At 41.8% G+C, this 24,662-nt stretch overlaps 1 protein-coding gene across 3 annotated transcripts in view; it reads right to left on the reverse strand.

The window, feature by feature from the left end:
- Positions 1-21,232, reverse strand: part of DISP1 (dispatched RND transporter family member 1) — an 84,958-nt gene extending 63,726 nt beyond the window's left edge. For 2 of the 3 annotated variants that reach the window (XM_065740474.1, XM_065740388.1), the window contains exon 1: positions 21,111-21,232. In XM_065740474.1, the coding sequence (XP_065596546.1) occupies positions 21,111-21,226 (116 nt within the window). In that variant the 5' untranslated portion in view covers positions 21,227-21,232. Of the gene's footprint in view, positions 1-17,809; positions 17,865-21,110 lie in introns of those variants that run through there. The other variant, XM_065740546.1, reaches the window with a different exon arrangement.
- Between the last annotated feature and the right edge of the window lie 3,430 nt (positions 21,233-24,662).

Consider the following 24,662-nt stretch of genomic DNA (forward strand, 5'->3'; position numbering starts at 1 on the left):
CCCGATTTTATGACTGAAATGTAGGAATGATTGTGCTGTATCAACTCACAAGACAATGGATTCCTCGAAATCTTCAACGATGACAAAATCAGATCCTTTAGAGAAAAGCGTATGACACCCACAGCATGGACAGTTTCCCTGGAAGGAATGTTTTCTCCTCTCTTTTCGAGTTATTTCAGCCATAAGTTTCGACCAAGAACTCCAATTTCTGCATTATAAAGCAAGTAAATTTGTAGTAGCAGTTTGTGTTAGAGGCTATTTCTCCACAGCAGTAGTGCTTTGCAATTAAACAAGACTGTATGAAGTTGTACTAACACAGATGGATGCAGAGAGTCATGATCTGTGCTTTGAATGCCCCCGGTAAGAATCACAAACCCTTTGCATTTCTGCAGAAAGAAAAATCTGCAGAAACACTCATTTTTATAAAAAAAATAAACAGTGAAATGAAGAAGATACATAATTAAAGGATGACACTTTAATAACACCTTGATTCTTACCTCCTACATTTACAGTTGAATTATACCACCTTAGAATCCCCCATTACTGCGCACCTCCTGAGTTTGCATCAGAACTCATCCCATGGACCTGCAGAATTATGGAGTGGTTGAGGGACCAGTGAATGAATGTAGGCTGCTCAGAGTGCTGCCTGGTCAAGTTTTCACTACTTCCTAGAGAAAAGATTTCACAACCTCTATGAACAACCTGTTCCACCACTCAAGTAGTAAAGTTTTTTCTTTCACTGAAATGGAATTTCCTCTATTTCAATTCGTGCCTGTTGCCTCTTGTCCTTTCACTGGACTGGGATGAAAACAGCAGGAGAGCCACAAATGAAAACTGCAAACTGAAAGAGCTGCCAAGCACAGAAAGTTGCCAGGTCAGTGAGGGAAAAAGATATTTGTCGTCTCAGGGTACTATTATATTGTTTTGCTTACAAATGTAAAAGGGAAACATTTCTAACATGCTATTTAGGTACTGCCTGTTTAAATATGTTTTGCTTTCATTTCACTGGGTACTATGAACATGGAAGCACAAAAGCACATACATTCACATTTTATATGCGAGCACTACTGCATGCTCTGTCACCTAAAAAAAGCAAACTTATGTTTTCCATCTCTACAGACAAACTGTGCCAGTATTTTCACCCACACAGCTGTATTTTTCCTTTTGCCAAATGCAAAACAGTTTAATTCTAAATCTCAAGTAACTATTCCTATGGTGAACACCAGACTTTCCTCTATTACTTACTTGAGCAATGAAGCAAACAGAAAAAAAAAAAAAGGAAGAAAAATAAAAAGAAAAATCCAGAAATCACACAAATTAGATTGCTTCCAAGGACACACACAGCCGTTAAGTTAGGCGCTGGTACAACCGTAGGCATACCCTCTTCTCCTACAGAATCTCACCTGTCCCAGCTTCCACTGAGCCCCCATCCCACCTACCACTGGACAAGGATGCTCACCAAGTTCTCACCTCTACCATAGGACATGCTCTTGTCTGTGTTATTTTGACTGTAAAAGACTTGATAAAAGTAACTGTCTTTACTTAATCGCCTTTTAAAACTATTTCATTCAACTTCTCCCCTTCCAGTTCTTCAGATAAACAACTGTCTCATCTGAACAGCTCTAAGATTCAATTTTTGTACTGGTAAAAAGCAACTGCCACCTAAAATCCTTGCTCTCATTTGATACCTCGGGTCTTTCAGTGTTGATGCTTCATTCTCCAAGCCTCTGCTTTTACTCTGCTCTACCAGAATCAACAAGCTGACTTTTTCCGAACCATAGAATTTCCATCTAACCCCCATCCCACCTTTCTGCAGCAGAGCAGTGCTTGTGCCATTCTGATTATTATATAACCCCAGAAGGCATGAGCAGAAAAAAATGACAACATAAGACACTAAAGCTACAGAAATAGTGAAAGGAATATGACATAACAAAAACTAGATAAGTGCACAAAGAAGTTATTCAAAATGGGGAATTTCATTCCCAATTGCCTCAAAGAGTTAAAGCTCACACAATCACGAGATTTGCACTTTATAGGCTGACCTTACATCCACTCTCCCCTATCAGTCATCTGCATCTCATGTATTTGCATACAATGCCATCATTTTCTTCCCACATCTTATATCTTACAAGCAGGGTGGAGCTGGATGAAGCCACCAGAACTGCACTTGACACATGGACATCACAAAGCAGGAGGAAGAAGTCAACATCTTATTACAGCCAGATGTTGTTTCTCTCACTGGAGTTCCACGCTCAAGAGTTATTGGAAAGAATACTGCTCCCAGTTGCAGGCTAGCAGTGAATTCAAGTTGTCTGTTCATAATGAGGGAACATTCAATAAAACCTAACTGTGGCACTTAGATATTTTTGACATCAATCAGCCTTTAGAATGCACTGCCGTACAACACTAACCATGGAATACAGAAAGATATAGGGCTCTGCACATTTTTATAGTTGACAAGAACATTTTAGGTAGAGTTTAACTGCTTGCTGAAACATCTGTCTTGCCACTGTCTTTGAACAGGAAATTTTAAAGGTGCATTGATTAGAAAGGGAGCCTGGATGACTAGCATTGACTAGGTACTTCATCTTTCCAATAGCCAAACTTAGCCAATAGGAGCTCACTTCTAAGCTGTTAAGGCAAAAAAGCCTCAACAGATTCTCCCCAGCACAGCCCCTCCCAGAGTTTCTGGCAGCTGCTGACTCCAGACCCCAGCTAACAAGCAGCCAGGTGGAATGAGACCAACTCAACTAAGCCATTTCTATATTCTTTAAATGCCGCCTTCTATTGAGGGTGCAGATTATTGTCACAGAATATCCTGAGTTTAAAAGACCCATAAGGATCAAGTCCAACTCCTGGCTTCAAACAGGACCACCCAAAATCCAAACCCTGTATCTGAGAGCACTGTCCAAATGCCCCTTGAACTCTAGCCCCAGGGCTGTGCCCACTGCCCTAGACAGCCTGATCCATTCCCACCACTCTTTGAGGCAGACCCTGACCCTAATCCCCAGCTGCCCTCCCCCTGACAGCTCCATGCCATCCCCTTGAGCCATGTCACTTAGAGCAGAGCTCAGCACTGCCCTCCACTCCCTATGAGGAGCTGCAGCCGCTTCCCCTCAGCTCTTCTGCTCTGCTCCAAACAAACCCAGGGGCCTCAGCACTCCTCACACATCTTGCCCTCCTTCCCCATCTTCATAGCCCTCCTTTGGATGCTCTCTAATAGTTTTATGTTCTTAGGCTGTGGCATCCAGACTGCACCCAGCGCAGCAGGTGAGTCTGCACAGCACAGAGCAGGACAAGCCCTCCCCTTGCCCAGCAGCAGTGCTGGGCCTGGAGCAGCCCAGGGTACAGCTGGCCCTAGTGACTGCTAGGGCACACTGCTGGCTCAGGTTCAACTTGCCACCAGCCAAAACCCCCACAGACCTTTCACTCACAGCTGCTCTCCACCCTCTTGTCCCCTAGTCAGTCCAAGTACCCAGAGTTGCCCATACCAGCTGCATAATCCAACTCTTTGCATTGTTAAAATTCATACAGTTGGTGATTGCCCAATCCTGTAATTTAACGAGATCTCTCTGCAAGACCTCTCTGCCCTCAAGGGAGTGAACAGCTCCTGCCAATTTAGTTATCCACTAACTTAAATTCTCTCACAACTTCTCTTCAGACACCTGTATAGGTCCTCTGTTTTTAAATTTGCTTTTTCTTCAGCTTTCCAACTTCATACTCTTCTGGTTTATTCTGTTCCTTTTTGCTTGCAAGAACACTGTTCTCTTTCTATACACACCTGGCATTTCAACTGACCTTATTAAAATCAGGACCTTCTCTCACTCTGCTTACTCTGCAAACTTCTCAAACTACCAGAGCATTAAAAGAAAGAACTGAATAAACTGGTATAGCAAAGGAATATGGGACACCTCCCCCATTATTAATAAACCTTTTCATACCCTAGGGTAGATTTGATGTTTCTTTTCATGCTAACATCAGCACTGTGTTAACATTTACTTTTATAACCAAGATTACGATGCTCCCAAAACAGTAATAAATACTGACTGAGTATTCTCAAGAAATTAAGCTCTAAACTTAATCTACTAAGAACAATATACTTTTTAAATCCTCTAATGACCATTAGAATGGAGAAAGCTATAAAAAAATGGAATCTGGCTGAAGAAGTTTCAAAGCACAATATTATGAGTTTCTAACATTTCATGATCAGAAAATTGAGTTATTCCTTAAACAGACCTACAAAAAGCTACTCAATGCTCTGGGATTCAAATTCTTCTCATGTGTTGAACAACACACAATTAATACTACCAAAAGTCTCCAACTCAGGCAAGCTATCTCTAGTTTAAACAAACAAACAAAAAATCAATTAAATGGTTATATTAAAAAGATCAAATATTGACATATCATGCAAAATCAGGATAAAAATTCTGACTTTCAGCGACTCACAGTTCCCTACTTCTTTATGATAAGTGGATTTTTATCAGAACATTTTTAGTCGATTGCAGCTAAATTTATTTCACTGAGGTTACAATAAGATGTACCCATCAAAATCTGCATCTGCTCAAACAATTCAGTCATTCCACCTGATTAGGTTTATTTTGTTTGCTTTATTGTTGCTGCTAGAAGAAGTGCTAATTTGCTCTAGTGATCAAATTCTAACAGCCTACATTAAGTTATCTTGTCTTATCCTAATTGCCATTTAGCCGTAAGTAAACGTGCAAGAAGAACCCCACAGGCACCAAAACCACGTAGGCAGGCACCCCCACCAGCATCCTTTGCCAAACACAGGGGTTGCTTCCAATCTGATGGAGCAGCCTGTGGACACCTGTCTAACTCCTGAAACACTGTGGGCAAACAGCAGTTCCTGGCACAACATCTGCAGCATGACACAGAGCAAGCAATCCTCACCTTATAATACTTCAAACAACCTCCAGCTTCTCCCATGAATGCAAAGCCACCATTTAGTCTGTGATAAATCAAAAAAATAAGTCTGCGTGCTCATTTTTAAATCAGATTTTATTACCATCCCCTCCCAAGACAAACTCAAATTTTATTCCTAAAAGTACTTTTGAAATTCGATCTTGTAAGCAATCTAAGTACTTTCCCCTGAAAGCAGGATTTTGTTTTGTACATTTGATTTAAAATAAGAAACCCTGCCCCCGTCCCTAATAATAATAACAATAATTAAAAAAAAAACTCCTTGGGTTTTGGCTTTTTTTAATAATAATTAAAGTACTGAAGCTTAAAATTGTACATTTTATTCAGAGAACTGACAGAGCTCTTTAACAAAGCAGCAACCTGTGCTACAGCATGAATGTTGCCACTGTTCCCTCTTAGCAGATAGCTTCACTTCACCAGCGCCAGCCTTCCTGTAACCATTTCTCCTCGCTCCAAGCCCTCCTGTTCCCAACGCCATGCAAACTCAACCAACCCCACTCACTGAAACAGCTTGGAAAAACTGGCACACGGCCAACCTGCAACTGATACCACGGTTTAAATACCTTCCCAGCAAAGTTGCACAAACTTCAAAATACTCTGGGATCAGTCATTAAAGTGTTTTTGTTTCAGTTACAACACTAATGGAAACCAAATGTCTACATTTATTTTAGCCAGCTTTACGGTCTAGGGACTTTGCTCAAGAGAGATGCCTGTATCAATCCTCGTTTACCCAGCCGAACGGATTAGTCACAACATTGTACGGAGATATGGAGAACACTTCTAAAAGATTTAATTAAAAGAATGTTTCAGCCACAGATTTAACTAAGAAGGCTCAATTAATTGCCTCTGAAGTCTTCAATTACAGTGTATCTGAAACTACCCACTTTCAGCTGCAAGTTTACAAGACTCCTTTTGCAAACAGATTGAAGACTCAAAGCTAATGCTACAAGATAAGCTCTTGCAAACCGGATGGCTTTATCAGTCCAAATAAGGTGCACAGTAACAGATCTTGCCTGAAACTTAACTTTCCCCAAAGCTTTTGTCTGTATAACTGCAGGAAGATTTCACTGCATTACGCAAGTGTATCTCTATGTACGTACACATACACACAACATGACACATTCAACTAACAGGAATATTCTAGGTGGGAAATGGAGACTACAAAGCAAAGTGCTTCGTAAAAATCTACCTTTCACCTAGAAGCCATGACATTCTTACTGCTGGTTTAATCTTTACTCTCTACAGCTGGGTCAGCAAGTGACTTTTTTCTTTTCCATACATGCTTAGCAACCTACAGCGAAACATCTTCCCCTGAAATTCATTTTACTATGCTTTGTGCATAATTCTATCCACAGCCAACAATACCAAAGTCCGGATAAAACAAAATCAACACGTGCTGACAGATTTCTCACAATTTTTGAAAACGCCTACGAAGATTTTCAGTGACAGCATTATTTACCATCATCTGTACCTCAAGATATTGACAACGTGCGCCGTGTGTTTCCAACTAGCATTCCAACTGCTCGACCTCACAATTAATGACAGCTGCTAAAATGCCTAGACTATCATGGAAAAGGAACAAAAGCTTCACAGCTAAGTAGAATTAAGGGAAGTCAGGGTCCCTTGCTAAATATAAGACGTTAGAATGCATACATACTTGGGTACGTTCACATCCAAGTGTTTTCTTCAAGACTACTACAATTCTGAAATTAACAGCTAACCTCCTATTTACAGTAATTACATTTCATCTGTTTTAGAGGTCTGTCTGTTTTTGTCTTTCTCCTCTCCCCCAGAAATTCAAAGAAGAAATTCTAGTACTAAATATCTGAAATGGTTTCACAGTAGTCTCAAAATGAGGAGAAAGGAGTAAAACAACAAAACAGAGACTCTGGACTACTACCGTTATGTTTCACAAAAACAAACATAATAAGGTCTCTGAGGTCTTAGGTCTCAGTGCTTTGATCACAACATTAAGGATTACTGAAATCAGTTATCACATCAAAAACAAAGAATTTTCTCAAAATTTCAGTCAAGTTGTCTCTGAAAGCAACTGCCAACGTGACTAAGTAGCACAGCTATTCAAATGTGAAGAATGGGAAGAATAATTTCTTAATACTCATTCTGTTAAGTCTACATATTTGTCACCATTTTAAGACAAGAGCATCAAGGCAACGTTTAATCCACATAGAAGAAGTAAGTATCACAAGAGAAGAAAGACTGAGCAGTATGCATTCAGCTACACCCTGTAAGAAAACTATCTTAAAAAAAAAAATTCTCAGTACATAACTTCCCAAAACCTGGCAGCCTTACAGAACTGCCACACACCATCCAGCAGAGATGTCCCCTTTTGAAATCAAAAATAAATGAAAATATGCCTTCATTTATTAAACTGAGCATAGCTACGTAATTTATTTCAGGCACTCAGCACATATGATGAATAAAAAGCATCTGGCTTAAACAAGCAATACCCATAGAGATCAAGAATAACAAATCTCAACAGAGAGTTCCCCCCAGAAGTGCAAATCACGAGCTTTTAGGAGGCTGCCACTTCCTGTCTGCAACACAGGGAACTGCAGCCCAGTTTGAAACCTAGCCTGTTGTTTGGGACCAGCTTCTCAAAAGCAAATGCACCAACCAGCAATCCGTGGTCACCCTCCTCCCATAAGCAAAGAATCACATCAAAAGCAGATTACTGAGAATCAACAATACTGAAGAATTCAAATTCAGCATACGAAAACTGATTTTTACAGGCCATAGAAGAAGCTTGTTTCTCACACAGGAAACCATTTGTGAACATACTGAGAGAAAATGAATAGTTATGAATCCTTCCCCAGTGTAGGAGAATCTGATACTTCACACAGATCCAGCATTCTCACCTTATGGTTTTATTCACTTCTGTAGTAGGTTCAAAACACATATCACACAAACTGCTTTGCAACACTTAAGTGGAGACAAGCACAGCTCAAGAACGTCGTTCCCAGCTTCCTTCGTATGGACGTGCTCACAAGAACCGTCCACCCTCTGGAATAAGAACGGGGCTTTCAGCTAGCATTAGGGATTTTCTCCTTCCCATGATTCTTTGTATCTGAGGCTTCTGACTGCATGTTAAGGGAAATCTGAGAACAGTTAAGGGACATTGGTCTATGAATATCCCCGACCTCGAGGGCTGGTAGCGTTAGCTTTGGAAGCTAGCTAGCTGCTGGAGCTGGCCAAGGGGACTGATGGAAAATGAGGTAATCCAACAGATGTATGCTCCTCTTCGGGTTTTCTTCCCCTGTCAATAGCCCAAAGTGACCTTTCTCACTACAGCACTATTTCCAAATATGGAGAAATAGACTTACAAGATTATTAGGGGAAAAAAAAGGCTTTATCTAGAAATCTGCTTAGAGAGAAGGCTTGAGATTGATCCGCCAAAGAAGCAGATTACCCAAAGCTCCAATTTATATCCACCTTCTTCCCAAAGAATTTGAACATTGTCCAAGAAAACTACAGTTTGCCTCGCTGTACTGCAAGATAAAGCTTTCCCCGCATTCTCTGATTGGGTGCTTGGCTCGGAGGAAGGACTCTGTTAATGGCATCTCCAATCACATACAGGAAGCACAGAATACACGTTGCAGATTCTGAATGGAAAAGGAAGATATTTAATGGCAGTGACTGCTAAGTGGTATTTATCTTGATGAATCACTTGAGATATTTTGCATTACATAGATAAAATAAAGCAAGCTCTTCCATAAAAGGCACAATCCATAACACATCTCTATCACTTCAGACAAGACACCTCTGCAGATATTGCTATGGATACCAAATGCATAGAACAAGTTTCATCAGTTTGGAAATTCAGTTCAGATGTACCTTACTAAAATTAACACACTAAGGATGTTTTATTTACACACTTTAAAATACACTAGATGCTCCTTTGTGGAAGCATTTCACGTTTATGATACAAGGTACAAGACAATTACACTTCTGTCAAAAAGACACCTTTAGTAAGCTTCACACCTAGAAGAACTTTAGAAGAAGGTCTACAGCTGAATGAATGTGGACTGGTACCCAGAACTATGCTACACTGGTGACAGAAGAATCTCCAAGTTTCTGCCCCTAAAGACACTCTCCTTTGCATATGAAGTGGGATGGGACAAAGCCTTCTGACAGTGGAGTTCCAGAGTAATAAATTTACTCCTGGCATGCACACAAGGCTGCATTTTACAAAGAAAACTGCTGCAAATTATTTGCCTCATTAAAATGGTTAACTGTCTTCCAAAGGTCTGCTTCTTTAATACACGCTCTTCTTCCCCACTTAGCCACGTGAGAGCATTCACTCTTTCCACTTTCTATTTTCTTTTCCACTGGGTTACTTCTTGATTTTAGGCTACCCTTTCAGCTTCTTATGACAAAGAAGTTAACCATGTCTCCTGTAGGAGTTGGTAGTCACAACCTTAGCAGAGCTAAGGATAAGATATTACCAGTATTTAGTCTACTTGTACCTTCTCTCTATAAAAAAAAGATAGGGTTGATCTTCATCAGATTTTCAAACATGCCTGACCATGCTTCTACCAATGTGATCTGGGCAATGAGCAAGTCATCATTTGAATCCTGTTTTCGTCACACACTTTTTCCAGTGACAGGCTCTGGCATGCTCTGCAGGTAGTTTGCATGGGCTTGGAAGTCAGCACATCGCGTCCCTGGATCAAGATTTGAGCGGTTGCATGAACACATTCATCCTCGTGATCCTTATTTTGGAATGGGAGAAAAGTAAATCAGAATCAAGGAGGAAACTAAGCACATAGTTTAAAAAAGCAAAGAATAGACTGAAAACAAACTTTGAGTACTGTTTTAAGCAAGAAGCCTCTCCCATGCATTTAATCTATTCACATCTCAGGGTATGCAGGAGATGCATGTTTTAATTTGTCAGCAAGACAAAAATCACCACTTCATTTTCACAGATTACAGGAAATCTTGGACCTTCCCTTGCTTCATGAAGAAGCACAAAAGTCAGCAGGTATTTTGTATTTAATACAGCAGTAGTAACACTGCATTCCTTAGTTCCTGAACTCTCATGTCTACCTATTTAAATGCTGATTGACATGGCTCCAAAGTACTGCAGGGCACACAACAAACAGGCTTACTTTACCACAGAGGAATAAAAGTAACCTAGAAATGCACCTGGACAACTAAAAAGCTAATATAAAATAAAGATATACACAGACATTTCTGCATGAACTCATTCCATAATGAACTTGATCCATTCTCAAAGTAGACAGCGCAATTAATGCCCACAGGTAACTCCCAGCGAGAACGGCATCCTTTGGATGCAAAACACTAATTTGAAAACAGCTAGCACGAACCTTCTCTCCTCCGTTCCTCTGCAAACAAACATTAAGATCCTGACATATCCATGGCAACTTGTGCTGTGGAAACCAGACTTCAACATAACCTTTTAAAATATGATGCCAGTTCTTTCACAGAGAATACATTGAAAGAACTATAAACCCTGTAGGGTGACACAGTAATAATAAATCTGGATGCAAACGTCAGTAGAGCCCAAACTTAAAACCCACACCTGCAGAAAAAACCCACAGGGATTTCAGGCTGATGCCATCAGCTTTTAAAAAGGCATTTCATTACCCTAAAGACTCCACACACCCTCTCACTCTTCAACACTGCTGGTTTGTCAAAACAGAATTAAGTCATAGCAGCATGCCCCCTGGCTTCGTAAGGAACTCCAGATTAAAAAAATAATAAATTGCTGTATCAACACTGCAAGTCACATCAGTTAACACTGACACAGCCTCCTCACCTAGAAAGGTGAGGCAGTCCAATAGAACTGGGGTTCCAACAAAATGCAAGTTGTACAAACTACCTGTGCTGCAACAGATCTTGAGGGAAGTCAAGCAACCGTGCCACACACTGGAACTCCTTGAGCAAAGAGACTGCCAGCAGCAGTGGGGAGGAAAAGAGCAAAGGAAGAAAAGAGACTGTACTTTTCCAGATACTAAAGTTAAGAAAATCATGAACAGTAACTCTACTGTGATGGATGTTTTTAAGCTACTAAAAAGTTAACCAGCTTTTCTTCCATCTAAGATACTGTAAAAGAAGAATCCAAACAACTGAGGAATCCAAGAATAAGAAAACACTTGAGCTTACACACTACTTTTTAATGCAGAAGAGATACGTGTCTAAAGAACCTTCACATCTGCAGCTACAGACAAAAATTAATCCTTAGAGCGTTACACACTGTGCATAGAAAATGGGGCCAGGAACTAAACATGCCCTTCAGCAAATCATAATTCAATGCCGTATCTAAGATTAAGATGGCAACAATTCTATCTCCTAGGTCCAAGTTCCTGCTGCCAGATTCCACTGCCTCTCATTTGTGCATTTTAATTGCTAGTTTTAGGAAAAAGGGCGTGCAAGATAAAGGCTGCTATCTGCTAATGAGGGTATGTTTTATTTCATATCTTAATTCTAACTCAGAGTAATGAGCAAAGCAGTCTGAAATCTCAGAGTTTGCTATCAAATTTACCATAGGGGTTTATGAGTGCAATTTCACCCTCGTCTCCAAAATTCTGTAAGAAGTTGTCAAAGAAAGATTATTCTGGAAGTCTGTAGCTGCCGGTATATGCTTAGCATATCAATTAGAAGATATTTACAGTCACTATGTGGAAGTAAGCCAGAAGATTCATAAAAGTATTTTTCCCTTGTTATGCAATATTACTTTTCTTTGAAGGGTTGGGAATGGAAATGAGAGAGTACAGATGTGCTATTTTGATAGCAAGACCCATTAGCACGAAATGAGAAAGCGATTAATAACCCAGCGCTATTAACCATTCTGATATCTCTTTAATTTGTATGGCCCAGCTTTCCAGAAACTATTCTAGGAGTTTCTAGTGCTATAAAGCAATGGTTGGAAAGAAGCTCAATAAATCAGCTAATTCAGACTCTCAGAATGGGATTAGAAAAGCAAGGTCTAGACATAGTTAATCCATGCCTTAAAAGGCACTCTGAAAATGGAAATACCACAGTCTCCCTAACAGATCTGCTCCAGCAATCCAGTTTTTTCTAGCATCCACTTACACATCTTTGCTGCAGTTCAAACTCATTACTGATGGTTCTGTCATCAGAACAGCTGTAGCAAACACCTTTTTATATCTCAATCAAACACAGTTCTTCCTGTAGTTTTTGTTACTTAAAAAAATCAATTCTTATAAAAGTACAACATCATTTAAAACTAAAAATGGTATTTTCAACACTGTTCTCTTTACCTGCATCTATACCCTCTCTAAGAAGTTTAGCTTTTCCTGAAGAGGGATGCCTAAATCTAGAATGAAGGACTATCACGTTATTTACAAAAAATTATCTGGCTTGCAGATTTCAGTATATCTAACTCACTCCCAACATTTATGTTAACAGAATCACATCCAGTTTAAGTGCAACATTCCCCGGACCCTTTGCACAAAATTCATTCTATTTTTCCACTGCCCACTTGTGCAGAGACCATAAACTAACAGAGGACCTCAAGTCTTGTCCTCACCTGAAAGGCATATTAACCCCCAGGTTACTTCTCCAGTTTCTTCAACGAATTCAGAACCCTGACCCTGTTTTCCAGCACTCGTGCAGTGCCCCTCACCTCAGTACCATCTGTGCTAATGCTGCATTGCCTTAACTTTTCATCCAAGTCAAAATTGGTGCCAGAACCCTTCAGAGACCGTTCAGCCTAGACATCCTTCTGGTCTGACAGTGCTCCATTAAACTACTTCAGGTTCTTCACCAACTTCACTGTGTTTAGAGAAACATTTCCTTGCTTTTCCATACGAGCAATACCATTTGACTAAACTCAAACTAAAAACACATTTGATTCTCTCAAAGCCACAAGACTTGATAGCGTATCATGTGAGGAGATTCAACTGCTTACCAATTTGGCTTTCAGAACATTTATGTCTACTTACTACCTTCAAACTTTTTTCCATTAGAAAAGCTTACAAAATATGTACTGCGATGGTTTCACAGTCTCCTGCTCTCTGGCAGTTCTTTTCCACCTGACCTCCCTGCAGGTCAAACACGGTAAACAGACAGTTTGTAGAGAAAAATCTGTACTTTCATTCAGGTACGCACCCAGAAAAGTTCATCTAAACTAACCTTCTCCATTCTCCATCAAGGTTCCAACCAAATAACTTCTTCAGATATTTCTGCCACTCAGCCCCACTGCTCCTTACCCGCACCCTAAATTAGTAAACACCCAGCGTTATGTTCAAGTTATCACTAATCCAATTTGCTAAACTGGAAAAACCAAGCCTTAATTTACAAATGGAAGTGACCTAACCGATCACTGACTAGTTCACAAACAACAAATAAGGTCCTTCCCCTCCTGTTCCAGTGAAGCTGTACCCATCATCCCATTTTGCATCTGACCACGTGTAAAGCTCATTCAACCTGCTAACCAGAAAGCCAACCTAAGCAAGTAGTTTCTTGCAGGCTTAGCAAATTGTGAGGCCTCAGGCCATGAGCGCATCAGCATGAAGAATTTGCAAAGCAGGAGGCAAGACCACACTGCTGGGAAATGTTGAGAAATACAAATTACAAACTTCTACAAGTGCTGTCTTTGCAAACTAGAACGTTAACCACAGAGAGATCATAGCTGCTGCACATGGCAGCCATACCTACAACTGAACTAGCTGACGTTTACATCATAGATAAGGGTTTCAGGAAGCTAGTCTAGGCAAGGTCAAGCACTGAGAAAAGGCAGCAACGAAAAAGAAGAAACGAAGAAGTGGAACAAAAGTGCTGCATCCACATGCTCTCCCCTTTGTAATGAACATGAGTGCTTGCTTTCACCCGTACAGTGTGTTATTATAAACAGGTCATGGCCAAAGACTACTCAGAAGCAGCTCACTCAAGAGATAAACACTTCTTAAGAACTACCAAAATAAATATTTACTTTGCACAATCTTTTTGCTTACTCTATTTGTTTTCCACTCCGCCCCGGTCATTCTGATTAGTTAAAGCTGTGACACAATGAAGAAAGTTTGCAACAAAAATACCAGTACCAGTTTCCAGTAAAAGCACTGGTGATACCACAGAACATTCTCTTAACAGGGCTCACAAAAGCAGCTGGCATTAAGCCTTGAAGAGAAGGCAGCACATTCATTTCAGGATATCATTCAGCCCCAATGTTATCAGTCTGCTCAATTTTACCTTGGAACCTCTGACCATCTACCCCTTCCCTCAAAGGGAAAGGGAAGCAGCGAATAGCAGGGTAGACAAGCAGGAGCTCTGATAATTATTGACGGGCCTCAAATACACAGACCCATTATTACAGCTTCAGATCACGTTTTTGTTGCAGCTTTTACAGATTTAGTAGCCTATGTTATGCATACATCAAGAAACTTGAAATAGTGTGTTCAAATCATCATTGAAGGTTAGAGGAAAAGATGATAGCTTAAGGAAAAACAAAAATATGTTTGGCACAGGCAAACAGAAGTGAGTCGGTCCTGCTTAGGAAAAAGTAGTTCACATTTCCAAAAATTAATCCCTGTATAGCATGTGTTATCAGGAAAGCTGTGACAAAAGTTGAAGAGCTCCTGCAAAGTAAGAGATTCTGAAAAATTAAGAAGAAAGAGACAGACTCCCCCCAAACAGCCACCTTCTAGACACATTGGCGATGAAAGTCTGTTTCCAAACAACCTCTTCAAAACTTTTCTATTTCACCGTAAAGCACTGTGGTTCATAGAGCTCAATATTCAGGGCAATAACAAACAGCCATGTGACCCTCTCGTGGAAAGGCCATGAAAAAAAAAATCTGTCTGGAGTTTATGTTGGCTGGACAAATCAATATACTTAGTCATAACTCGACAGCACTGCTCACAAAGCCAGTAACTGTTTTCCCACTAATGCCATCTCTACCTTTTTTTTTTTTTTTTTTTTTTTTTAAGAGAGAACAAGTTGCCAAAGTGCTGATATGCAGCAGATCTGAAACTGGCTTTGCCTAACAGCAGGTTAAGCAGGGAAAAACAGTTCCTGACCCAGCAGGTCAGCAGCTGCCTCTGGAAGGCCCAATTGTAGTGCCTGACCAACCACAACACAGAAACTGGTGACAAAAGTAATGTATTAACACCATCATATGGCAACATGTTTACAAATACTGTTTGTTTGTTTTTTAATTCTCCAAAAGCTTTGATGCAAATTCTACTTTTTTTTTTTCTGTTTCCAACCATAAAGTTTCAGAGAAAATACATGATGTTTAATTCAGAACTATAAAGCTTCTGTTTTTCAGAGCCCCAGACTTCACTTTCGTATCAGTGAGTTCTAAGCTATATTAGTGACTTTAGTTTTCAGTTTAATGATGATTCGTATGTCATGTTGATGCCTTTACAAAAAGGCAATAGAATTAAAACATTTCACATGATTTGACTTCAAAGAGTTAAGATTAAGTTACTGAATTCTTGCAATACCTGCTGGAGCTTTTTCTGGTATTAAAGAAGCTATCAACAATAAGTGAGAACACATGTTTTAGACTAGGGTAAAGTTGATTCCAACAGCAAAAAAATTCCCTTCAGCTTTATGTAATTATTTTGAACAGCATACATAATATTAAAGAAAATATTTTAACTTAGATATTTAAACTACATAGCATGGTACTCTGTAATTTTCTAAGCCCAAAACACTGTAGCTGTGGCAATTTTTAATTAATTACTCTTGGTTCTCAAAATCCCCCTCCTTCCTTCCTCCCACCCAAAGCTGTCTGCACAAAACCAAGTTCTCATGTGACCTCAAAAAACCATTGCCCAGCATGCAACTTCAATATTGGAATACCAGCCATGGGTATTAAACGTTTTTATCTTCAGAAACATCTCGTATCAGCCACATTGCTGAGCACAGTAGGCGCATTCCAAGAAAAGAAATGGGAAAAAAATGGAAGAAAGCCTTTTAGTCTCACTTCAGGCCTAGAAATACCTTAAGCCTCAGTCTATAGGCACTGGGAACCCACCAGGTCTTACAATTAATAGGAATGTGTTTAACTCAGAAGAGCACAGACGAGGCCCGACAAAAAAAGCTTTAATTCCAGCACTTCCCTGCAGCAAAACTGTAATCTGAGCTGCATCATTCCACTCACATTCCAGGTAGAATGGATTTTATGTTTACAAAATGCATCTTCTCTAATCTCCCCTCTTGATGCTCCATTCTGTACATAAATATTTAATCACAGAGAGGCACTTTGAGAGATGCAGTTTGAACACAGGGAGACCCATTTGCCTCTGGTATAAACTAAAAATGTAAAAAAATATATCGATTTCTTAATATTTGTTGCATTACATCTGAAATACTTCTAAAGAAAACTCACTGATTGAGCAAGTACAAGTCATAAGACAATTACAAGTGTACCTGGGACATTCAAACTTGAAACAGTGCTCATCAGTACTCTCTACAAACACCTATGAAGCATGGCACTTTGGGAAAGCAAGCAACAAGCACAGTGTTAGGTGTAGCAATAAAGCTGCCTGCCTTTGAGATTTACTCCTTACAGCTTCAACAAGCACACCTTATCACACACACGGGCAGCAGCGGCACGAAGAAATATCAGGAAGCCTACAACAGACGTCTGTTCATAGCCCTTGCCCAACCTTAGTTACATAAAGATAGAAGATGAAGAATTAAAGCTCCAGGGAGCCAGAGATCCTTAGCAACGCAGGGATAACAGCAGCTGAATTTCCAAGCACCGTGTCCCTGCACAAGAAAGAGCTATTGCTTAGAATGCACACTTGAGCCTGGAACATAAATGTTTTCAGATGACAAGAATACATTTCCTCCTATTAAAGCTAGAGCTGCCTCCTGACCATTTATCTGCGTGTCAAGATCATTAACAAGGAGAGACTGAACAAGAATAAAATACAGCACACATCTGTTAATAGTTATGGCTTAATTTAGTCATTTTTATTAATTTGTGCTACAAAAGCACAAGAACTGTGCTGTGCTAGAGACAGCACAAGAATGGTTTTATCATGCTGCGTTTGCCTGTCTCTACAAAAACAACTCAGTGCTGTAGATTAAGATACACAGTGAGAACTTTCCTCAGATACTTGCAAACAGAAGGCAAACCATTTCCAGACATCTGCTGAATGCACCAGCCAACCAGAGCACAAGCTTTTCACCTTCACTACAGAAATATGTGGAGGGAGGAATAAGAAAATGGGGAGCAGCTGAGGCTGTTGGGTTTGCTCAGCTCAGAGCAGAGGAGCTGAGGGCAGCCCTCATGGTAGCTGCAGCTCCTCACAGAGAGCAGAGCTGAGCTCTGCTCTCAGCGACAGGGCCCGAGGGGATGGCATGGAGCTGTGCCAGGGGAAGGGCAGCTGTGGGTTAGGGATAGGGTCTACCCCAGAGGGTGGTGGGCACAGCCCCAGGGCCAGAGTTCAAGGGACGTTTGGACAGTGCTCTCAGACATAAGGTTTGGATTTTGGATGGTGCTGTGTGAAGCCTTGGGTTGGACTCTACTATCCTTATGAGTCCCTTCCAGCTTGGGATATTCCATGATTCTGTGCTTCTTACCTACCTATCCATCACCCAGCTATTCTGTCTCCCCTCAGTGCCACCTTCCCTCCCCACAGCCCTCTCTTCTTACAATGTCTCCACCAGCAGCCTTAAGGGTGATCACCACTTCCCCCACCCCATCCTTGCTTCTCCTCACCCTGCTCATCCAGCCTCACCACTTCTGCTTTCAGATCTTCTTCCTCCCACACCACCAGCTGACTCCAGTCCTCCTTCCCCACAGTCTACCAGCCAGATTTACCTTAACACTGAATGCAAGAGAATCTGCCTCAGAGAAAGTTAAGCTGTGAGTAATATGCACAGATAGCAAAGGATAGTGTCAAGAATTCACCTTTTATCATTAAAAAGTTACTTTATACATGGGCTTCCTAGCCAAGGCATCTTCTGTTATTCCAGTTTTCACTGAGTCAGCTGCACCATGCTCTTGACTTGTATGAGGTGTTTCAAAAGTTTTTTTTTGACAGATAGTCTTCAACTACTACAAGCCTCAAAATCAAAGTTCAGATGGAAATTTCATCTTGCTGCTCTATTACTATCAGGACTCATTAGCGTATTATACTTCACTTAGGAGAGGTCCCTTTAGAACAAGTTACAGTAACACAGCTTTCACTTTTAAGAGTTAAGAAGTACTTTGTTTACAACAAAACATCAATCTGACAAGTTATTTTGATTAAAACCCTCAGTGTCAAGCAAGCAGGAGTTGAAAGCTTTGAATATTTTAGCATTACAGTCTCACTAAACATATAATTTAGAGGTTACAGTCCACTCTTCTGCCACAAAGCAACATGCTTTAGGGCAGAAAGGCAACCTGTCTTTTTTCTCTTTTAGTAATCAGAAAGAGCATTTTCACACCTTCCAAGAGTGTTTAATTTTCGTTGCACTTCACACCAAAGCACAGCTGACTTGGTAAGAGCTGCTCACAGGAAGTCACACTGAACTCAGAAATACCATATGGCTGCTGAACAAGAAAATAGCCACGGTCACCAAACCAAATTAATTCCATCGATCGCTTTGAAGAAAGATAGCGGTATGCTTGCTAATTATCTGAGGTGCTTATTATGTATTTCAAAGTTTGCAAGTAATTCTATACTTCTATCAAAGCTAATAAATCAATCATCTCTGTTAAAGGCTTAGAGGAGAGCAAAGCTTACTTCTCACATCTATGGTTAACATATGAGAAACATTACTATGAAAGCCACTCAGAAAGACTCCTCATGGGAAAGGGTAACATTATGAGAACTAAGTGTTTTCACATGTGCTTTTTACCTTTGTTCTTTTATGGTCTTATTTTTCACCTCTTCTACAGTGAGACTTTCTTGAAGGCTACTAAGCTGAATTCCATCTCTTTCTTCCCAGGGCCCTTTGGGACTGTTCTCTCCATATCAACATCTTTTGTTCCTGCTACAGTAATTCTCTGATCAGTGTAAAAAGCTTCACATGCCTCTCTCTAACAGTCAGCAATAGAAACAGATTCAGAAAGATGAGGAAAAAGTCAAAGGAAAAAAAATCCACCTTTCTCAGCGACGCTTAAGCACGTCTGCTAACAATAAATAAATACAGAGCAAGCTTCCTCTTAAAGTCATGTCTTGCCTATTAATAATTAGCAGGAGAAGGAAAACAGATTGAAGCAAAGTCCCTGCACAGGAGAGCCCAAACACCAGCACTGCTCTTCTCCAGCTCCTACGCAGGTGAGCAAGCCTTACTTGATCACATTGCAACCCATAAGTAACCTTATATCAGCCCCAGGGAATTCAAAAGCAGATTAATAAGGAAAACCTAATGGCTGTGTTTTACTGGCCACTTATAGACACTGCACACAAAAGGGAAAAATCTCCCTGAGTCTCACTACAAAGTCTCAAATCTTAAAGTGGTCTTCCACATTCTGCATGTATCAGGCCTTAATTTCAACACCCATCTGCTTTTAACTGATGTCACACATTTAAGCTTCTGGTTCCAGAACAACTGTGTTCTCAAACTAGGCTACTATACTACTACAGGACATTACTCACTTTGCCGTGAAAGAGAAAATAAATCCTTCTGCAAGATTTGATTCTGCTTTTTATTTAATGATTTCTAAAATACATAATACAATGACCACATTACAATTTATTTTCCTAAACAGAATACCGTCAGGAAAGGCTGCTGTGTTCTGTAAGCTTCCAGTCTAAAGATAATGACTAAACCATCAAGTTTTTTTGTTTGTTTGTTTCTTTAGCCTTTTTAATTTGTACCTCAGCTCACTTGTACTATCAGCTTCTCAAGAGCAGATGTGGTTTATAGGAGCTGCTGAAAAGCTAAAGCACAAGTCCTCCTCCAAGCAAACATTTATAAACATTGTTATTTGTTATGGTCAACAATTTAGTGACCGCAAACTCAAGCGCTTGCAGCAAGAACCTATAAAGGCTGATATTTTAAGTACTACAGTTTTCTAATAAACATGGGCAGCCTGATCTGGTGGGTGGCAATCCTGCCCGTGGCGAGGCATGGGAACTAGATTATCTTTAAGGTTCTTTGCAATATAAATCTATTCTGTGATTTCAAATCCCCACTCTGAAGACTGTTTCGCAGTACATCCCCTTCCATCTCTGCAGGCTGTTTCCTCCAGGTTCTGCTCCCTTTGCCCAGCTAAGGAATTCACCCTCAGGAAGATCCTGTGTCCTTATCTACCCTAGTTGCTTTCTTGCCCCTTGATTCCCCTGTAACTTTACTAATCAATGTTTTCATGGCTGACAGTGTTTAATAATGAGTCTACTGATGCTATCTCAAGTGTTTTTTTTTTTTTGTGTCCAAGCCAGCAGTTTCATAGGTGCTCTCTCTAGCAAGCTACTTGCACTCTGATCAGACAGCTCTGCTCATTTATAGCACGCACACCCTACAGATACATCTTTTCAGTAACGGTTCTCTGCACCTCTCCTGAGCAAGAGAGGGTCCCTATTTGGGGCAATGAAGCCTCGGCACAGCTGCCCATAGAGCTGTAGTGCCCCATCCCTGGAGATGCTCCAGGCCAGGTTGGATGGGGCCCAGGGCAGCTGAGCTGCAGGGTGCTTCGAGGTTACTTCCAACCCAAACCATTGTATGATTCCACGACTCTGCTCTCCAACACGCTCTGAGCCATCTGTGGAACCTCACTTTTCATCGTAACCCAGAGGCTGAGAAAACAGAGAGCACCCTCCTGCCTTCCACACAGAAGCATTCATTCCCGAGCGAACTTTTAACACCCTCCATCAGAAGGGCAGGAGCCAGCGGGCGCTGTTTGTGACACCGGACGCAACCTCCGTACATCCCTCCCTCCCCGCAGCGGCTCCTCCAGCCAACCCTCAGCACTCGCCGGCGCTGAATAGACGCGGAGCGAGCGCGTCTGCCCCGCTACCAGCCCGCCGCCGAGGCCAGGCCGGGCCCGGAGGGCGGGACGGGGCGGGGAAGGGCGGAGCGAGGCCGCGCCCCGCAGGACGCCGCTCTCGAGCCTCGCCTCGCCCGGGGCCGCAGGTGCCCTTCGGGTCCGGCTGCGGCCGTTACCGCCCTCCCGCCGCGGGACCGCCCCCCCCCGGCGGTTCCCTTCGCCTTCCCGCCCCGCACGCCGGGCGAGGAGGGAAGGCGGGAAGCCGAGAAGCCGCCCGCCCCTGGACGCCTACCTGCGGGCTGCCCGCGGTGATGGCCCGGAGGCGGCCGCCGCTTCCCTGCCTGAGCCCGTGGTCGCGGCAGGAAGCGAGCAGCCCCCGCGGCGTCTCCGCCGTGGCGCAGTTACCATGGGACGGACGCCCTCTCCCTCCGGAAGTCGGCGCCGGCGACGGGGCGGGGCAAGGAGGCGGGGACGCAGCCATCTTGAGCGAGGCGCCGGTCTCGGCAGCTGCCGGCCGCCATCTTGAGTGTGGCGCGGCGTACGGGCGGCCGTACCCTGAGCGGCGCCCGCGGCCATTGGGTGCTGCAGTAAAGCGCTGCGCCGCAAGTCGCTGAGGTCGCGGGCGGCCTCCTATAGCGAGTCCTGGACCGCTCTTGCTTAGGGGAAACGTTACCCAATCTCCAACCAGAAATAAAGAGCTGGAAAAGACTTTGACAGCAGACGGCTGACACAAGTTTCTGCAGGGCAGTGGCATGCATAATCCCCAAAATAGGATCAGTGTGCCTTGAGAGGGCACAGAGAGCCCCGTGAATGGGGGTTTTGTCACACTGTGCAAGCACACCCAGAACAAAAAGCCCAATATGGTGCATGAAGTCCCCTATAGCAAAGAACAGCGGAATGATTAAGTGCTGAAACACCAGGAAAAGCTTGCCACAGCCATAATTGTGCCGTCTTGCACGTGTGGGTTAGTTTTTAATTGCACGATCCAATACCATTTTGTCCCAAAGGATCTCTGCCTCATTTAGCACACAGAATGAGCCAAAACACAGCTACTCACAGGTGTGGCACTGCTAACTTCTGGGGGCTCGCTTTTACAGCTTAAGTAAAATGGCACATTTGTATTTTTTGAAGACCAGAGTAAAACATTACATACTTTGCAGTGAATCCCTCAGACACCACAGGCTGCTACGCTCTCACCTGACTGAGGATAACGGGTTCCTTAAAAGCCTCTCATAATTGTGTGGAACACGTAGGGTTGAACTGCCCGTGGCTGGGAAGTCAGGGATTGCAGCCTAAGTCAGAGATGCTGGTCCGTTCCCTTGACCCTCTTCACTCAACGTGGATTTTATTAAAGGCTCCTTATAGTTTGGCATTCTGGCTCAGAATTCATCCCAAACACCAGGGATGTGTCTGTTGTATCAGCCTTGTGTTTGATCAGAGCACAAAATGCTGTGGAAGATGACATTTTTAACTGCTGAGAGTTGGGCTGGAGTATTGCTTCACAAATGCAAAAATAAATGGGAAAGAACACATGAATTTAAGGAGAGATCTCCTTTTTTCAAAGCAGCAGGAGCAAGTGAAAGAAGAAAGCTCAGCCCCCTTCAGCACCAGTTTTGCCACCAGACCTCATCACTTATTACCACATTCTGCCACTTAATCTCTAATTGTGCTGATTTCTTCTCTAAGCTCAAAAGACTGCTCAGTCATCTCATACAATTCTGTAATTCCTGTGACAGTTTTCCTTTCTTTTCACAAAATATATCTACAAAACACTGCTTATGCTCCAGCGCTCCTCCACTGAGAGCAGGAATTTCGGAAACTTCAGGCACTTTTAGTTCCACTCCTCAGCTCCTGTCTTCCATTGCCATCTAGTGTTCATCTTTGGAAGTGACGTAACTAACGGAATCCCTCCTCATCAGACCAATTTGCTATAACTAACAGACTTTGGAAACTGACACATGGCACAGATAGAAAGTACCATTATAAATTAGATGTAGAGATGTAGAGATATATCTATTCATATTTTTATCGCATTAAAGGATTTAAAATCAGTAACTCAGATATAGATTATATATATCTGCTATTTAGTTCTGTCCATGCTGTTCTTGGTAACTAGTTACATCGCTTCAAAAAACACTGGCTCCAAAAACAGAATAATAATTTAAAAAGTACTAAAATAACCCTATTTTTATGTTCAGGTTCTCCTAAAAGGGGCAGCCCTGTCCAAACGTTACTTGCAAAGTTTGAATAGCTTCCATACATGATCAACGCATAGTTAATAACCACTGAAAGCACACTACTCTCTCTTTACTGTTAAATGCATAAACTTTAAAAGCTTGCCCATATTTCTGTGAAGAATTCATTGGCTAGTATAGATTGTTTCCTCTTGAAAATCAAAGATTCTAAATCAAGTTATAAATTCTGAATGAAAAATACAACAAAATGTGTATGTACACAGAATTTCTACAAGCTTTTTTTTTCCATACTCAGATCTTCACATATATTTAAGAAGCCTACCCTCCTACCTAGTCATGAAAGAATCTGAAAGTCTTTATTATCTGAATTAGTCCAGTTATAAAGGTGACAAAGCAAGGTGCTTAGCTACTTTAATTTCAGTGAAAATTTAATTTAATTAGGGCAATTTCAGATCACATTCCTGGCAGCTGTGTTTATTGCACTTTCTTCAAAGGATAGGAATTAACGCTGACTGACATCAGCATCAAAGCTCATTTATTCACCCACCCACATCCTACCAGCCCTTCTGAGCTTGTCTGTTTATTTAGCACTTTAGTATTGCCACAGTAAATAAGATTTCATTTCAGAGTCTCTGTGTCTTTTTGTCAAAGCACTTAGCACAGGCTTTTTATAATGCCAAATTAGGACCCATCTTCGTAGGCCTGATGAAGGAGCAGCTAGATGTTTTCCTAAATAGATATTTTAAATTGTTAGCAAACGAACTGAGATGTAGACCCCAGATTTTGTTTTGCTGTTTGTCAGCAACTAGAAAATCTCACTCTTTCAGCGACCTGGGGGGTAATGCCAGAAATGATCCATCATCCCTTAAGCTGCTTAAGTCCCAAACCAAATAGGTCACTGGGGCTTTGGACACAGCATTCTGGGGAAGCTGTGTGGCACCCAAGACTCAGCTCTCTGTTGCACAGCTGTTATGTCCTAATTCAGACAGAGGTGTTAGTGCCACCCCTTCACTCACAGTAACCTGTTATCGTCTCTTGTGAGATGCAGGTAGCTTTCTGCTGGTAAATCATCTTTTATTTCATGTTTGTGCACCATCTGTCAGAACAGGGCTTGATCACCAATTAAAGCAGCTAGAGCACAGGAATAAAGTGAATGTATCACATCTCTGCTGCCTCTTTGGAGGCACGTATAGAACTGCTGCCATATCAGCAACAGAGATCTGCTGCCTATGCTGCAACCTCAAGCCCCCAGTGTGACAAGACAAGCAGTAAGATTGGGGGCCCAGGTTTTATTCTCCAGTCATTGCATATAGTCACAATTGCTCACAGATGGACAAGAAAATGATGCCACTGGAGAAGATCCTTTCAATTGCTTTCATAAAAAGAAGTAATTCAAACAACTCTATTTTTCAACAAGTGGAACACAACTGAGTACCAGTTTCACAGCTGAGCACCCTTTCCCTAAAGACTCCCTCTGGGTCTCAGCCACTCATTTTCTCACCCTTACCCACAGCTTGCCAACATAGATACCATCAGGTACCAAACAGAAACAACAATGCCTGTCTGCAGTCAGGCATTCCCACAAGTCCCAGGCTAATTCACAGGATAGAGGGCTGAAGGGATATCCCTCACTCTTGTATTGGGCTCAG

The sequence above is a fragment of the Cyrtonyx montezumae genome, unplaced genomic scaffold (genome assembly GCF_038088225.1).
Source record: "Cyrtonyx montezumae isolate F1298 unplaced genomic scaffold, pur_monq_1.0 scaffold_0, whole genome shotgun sequence".
Lineage (NCBI taxonomy): Eukaryota > Metazoa > Chordata > Aves > Galliformes > Odontophoridae > Cyrtonyx > Cyrtonyx montezumae.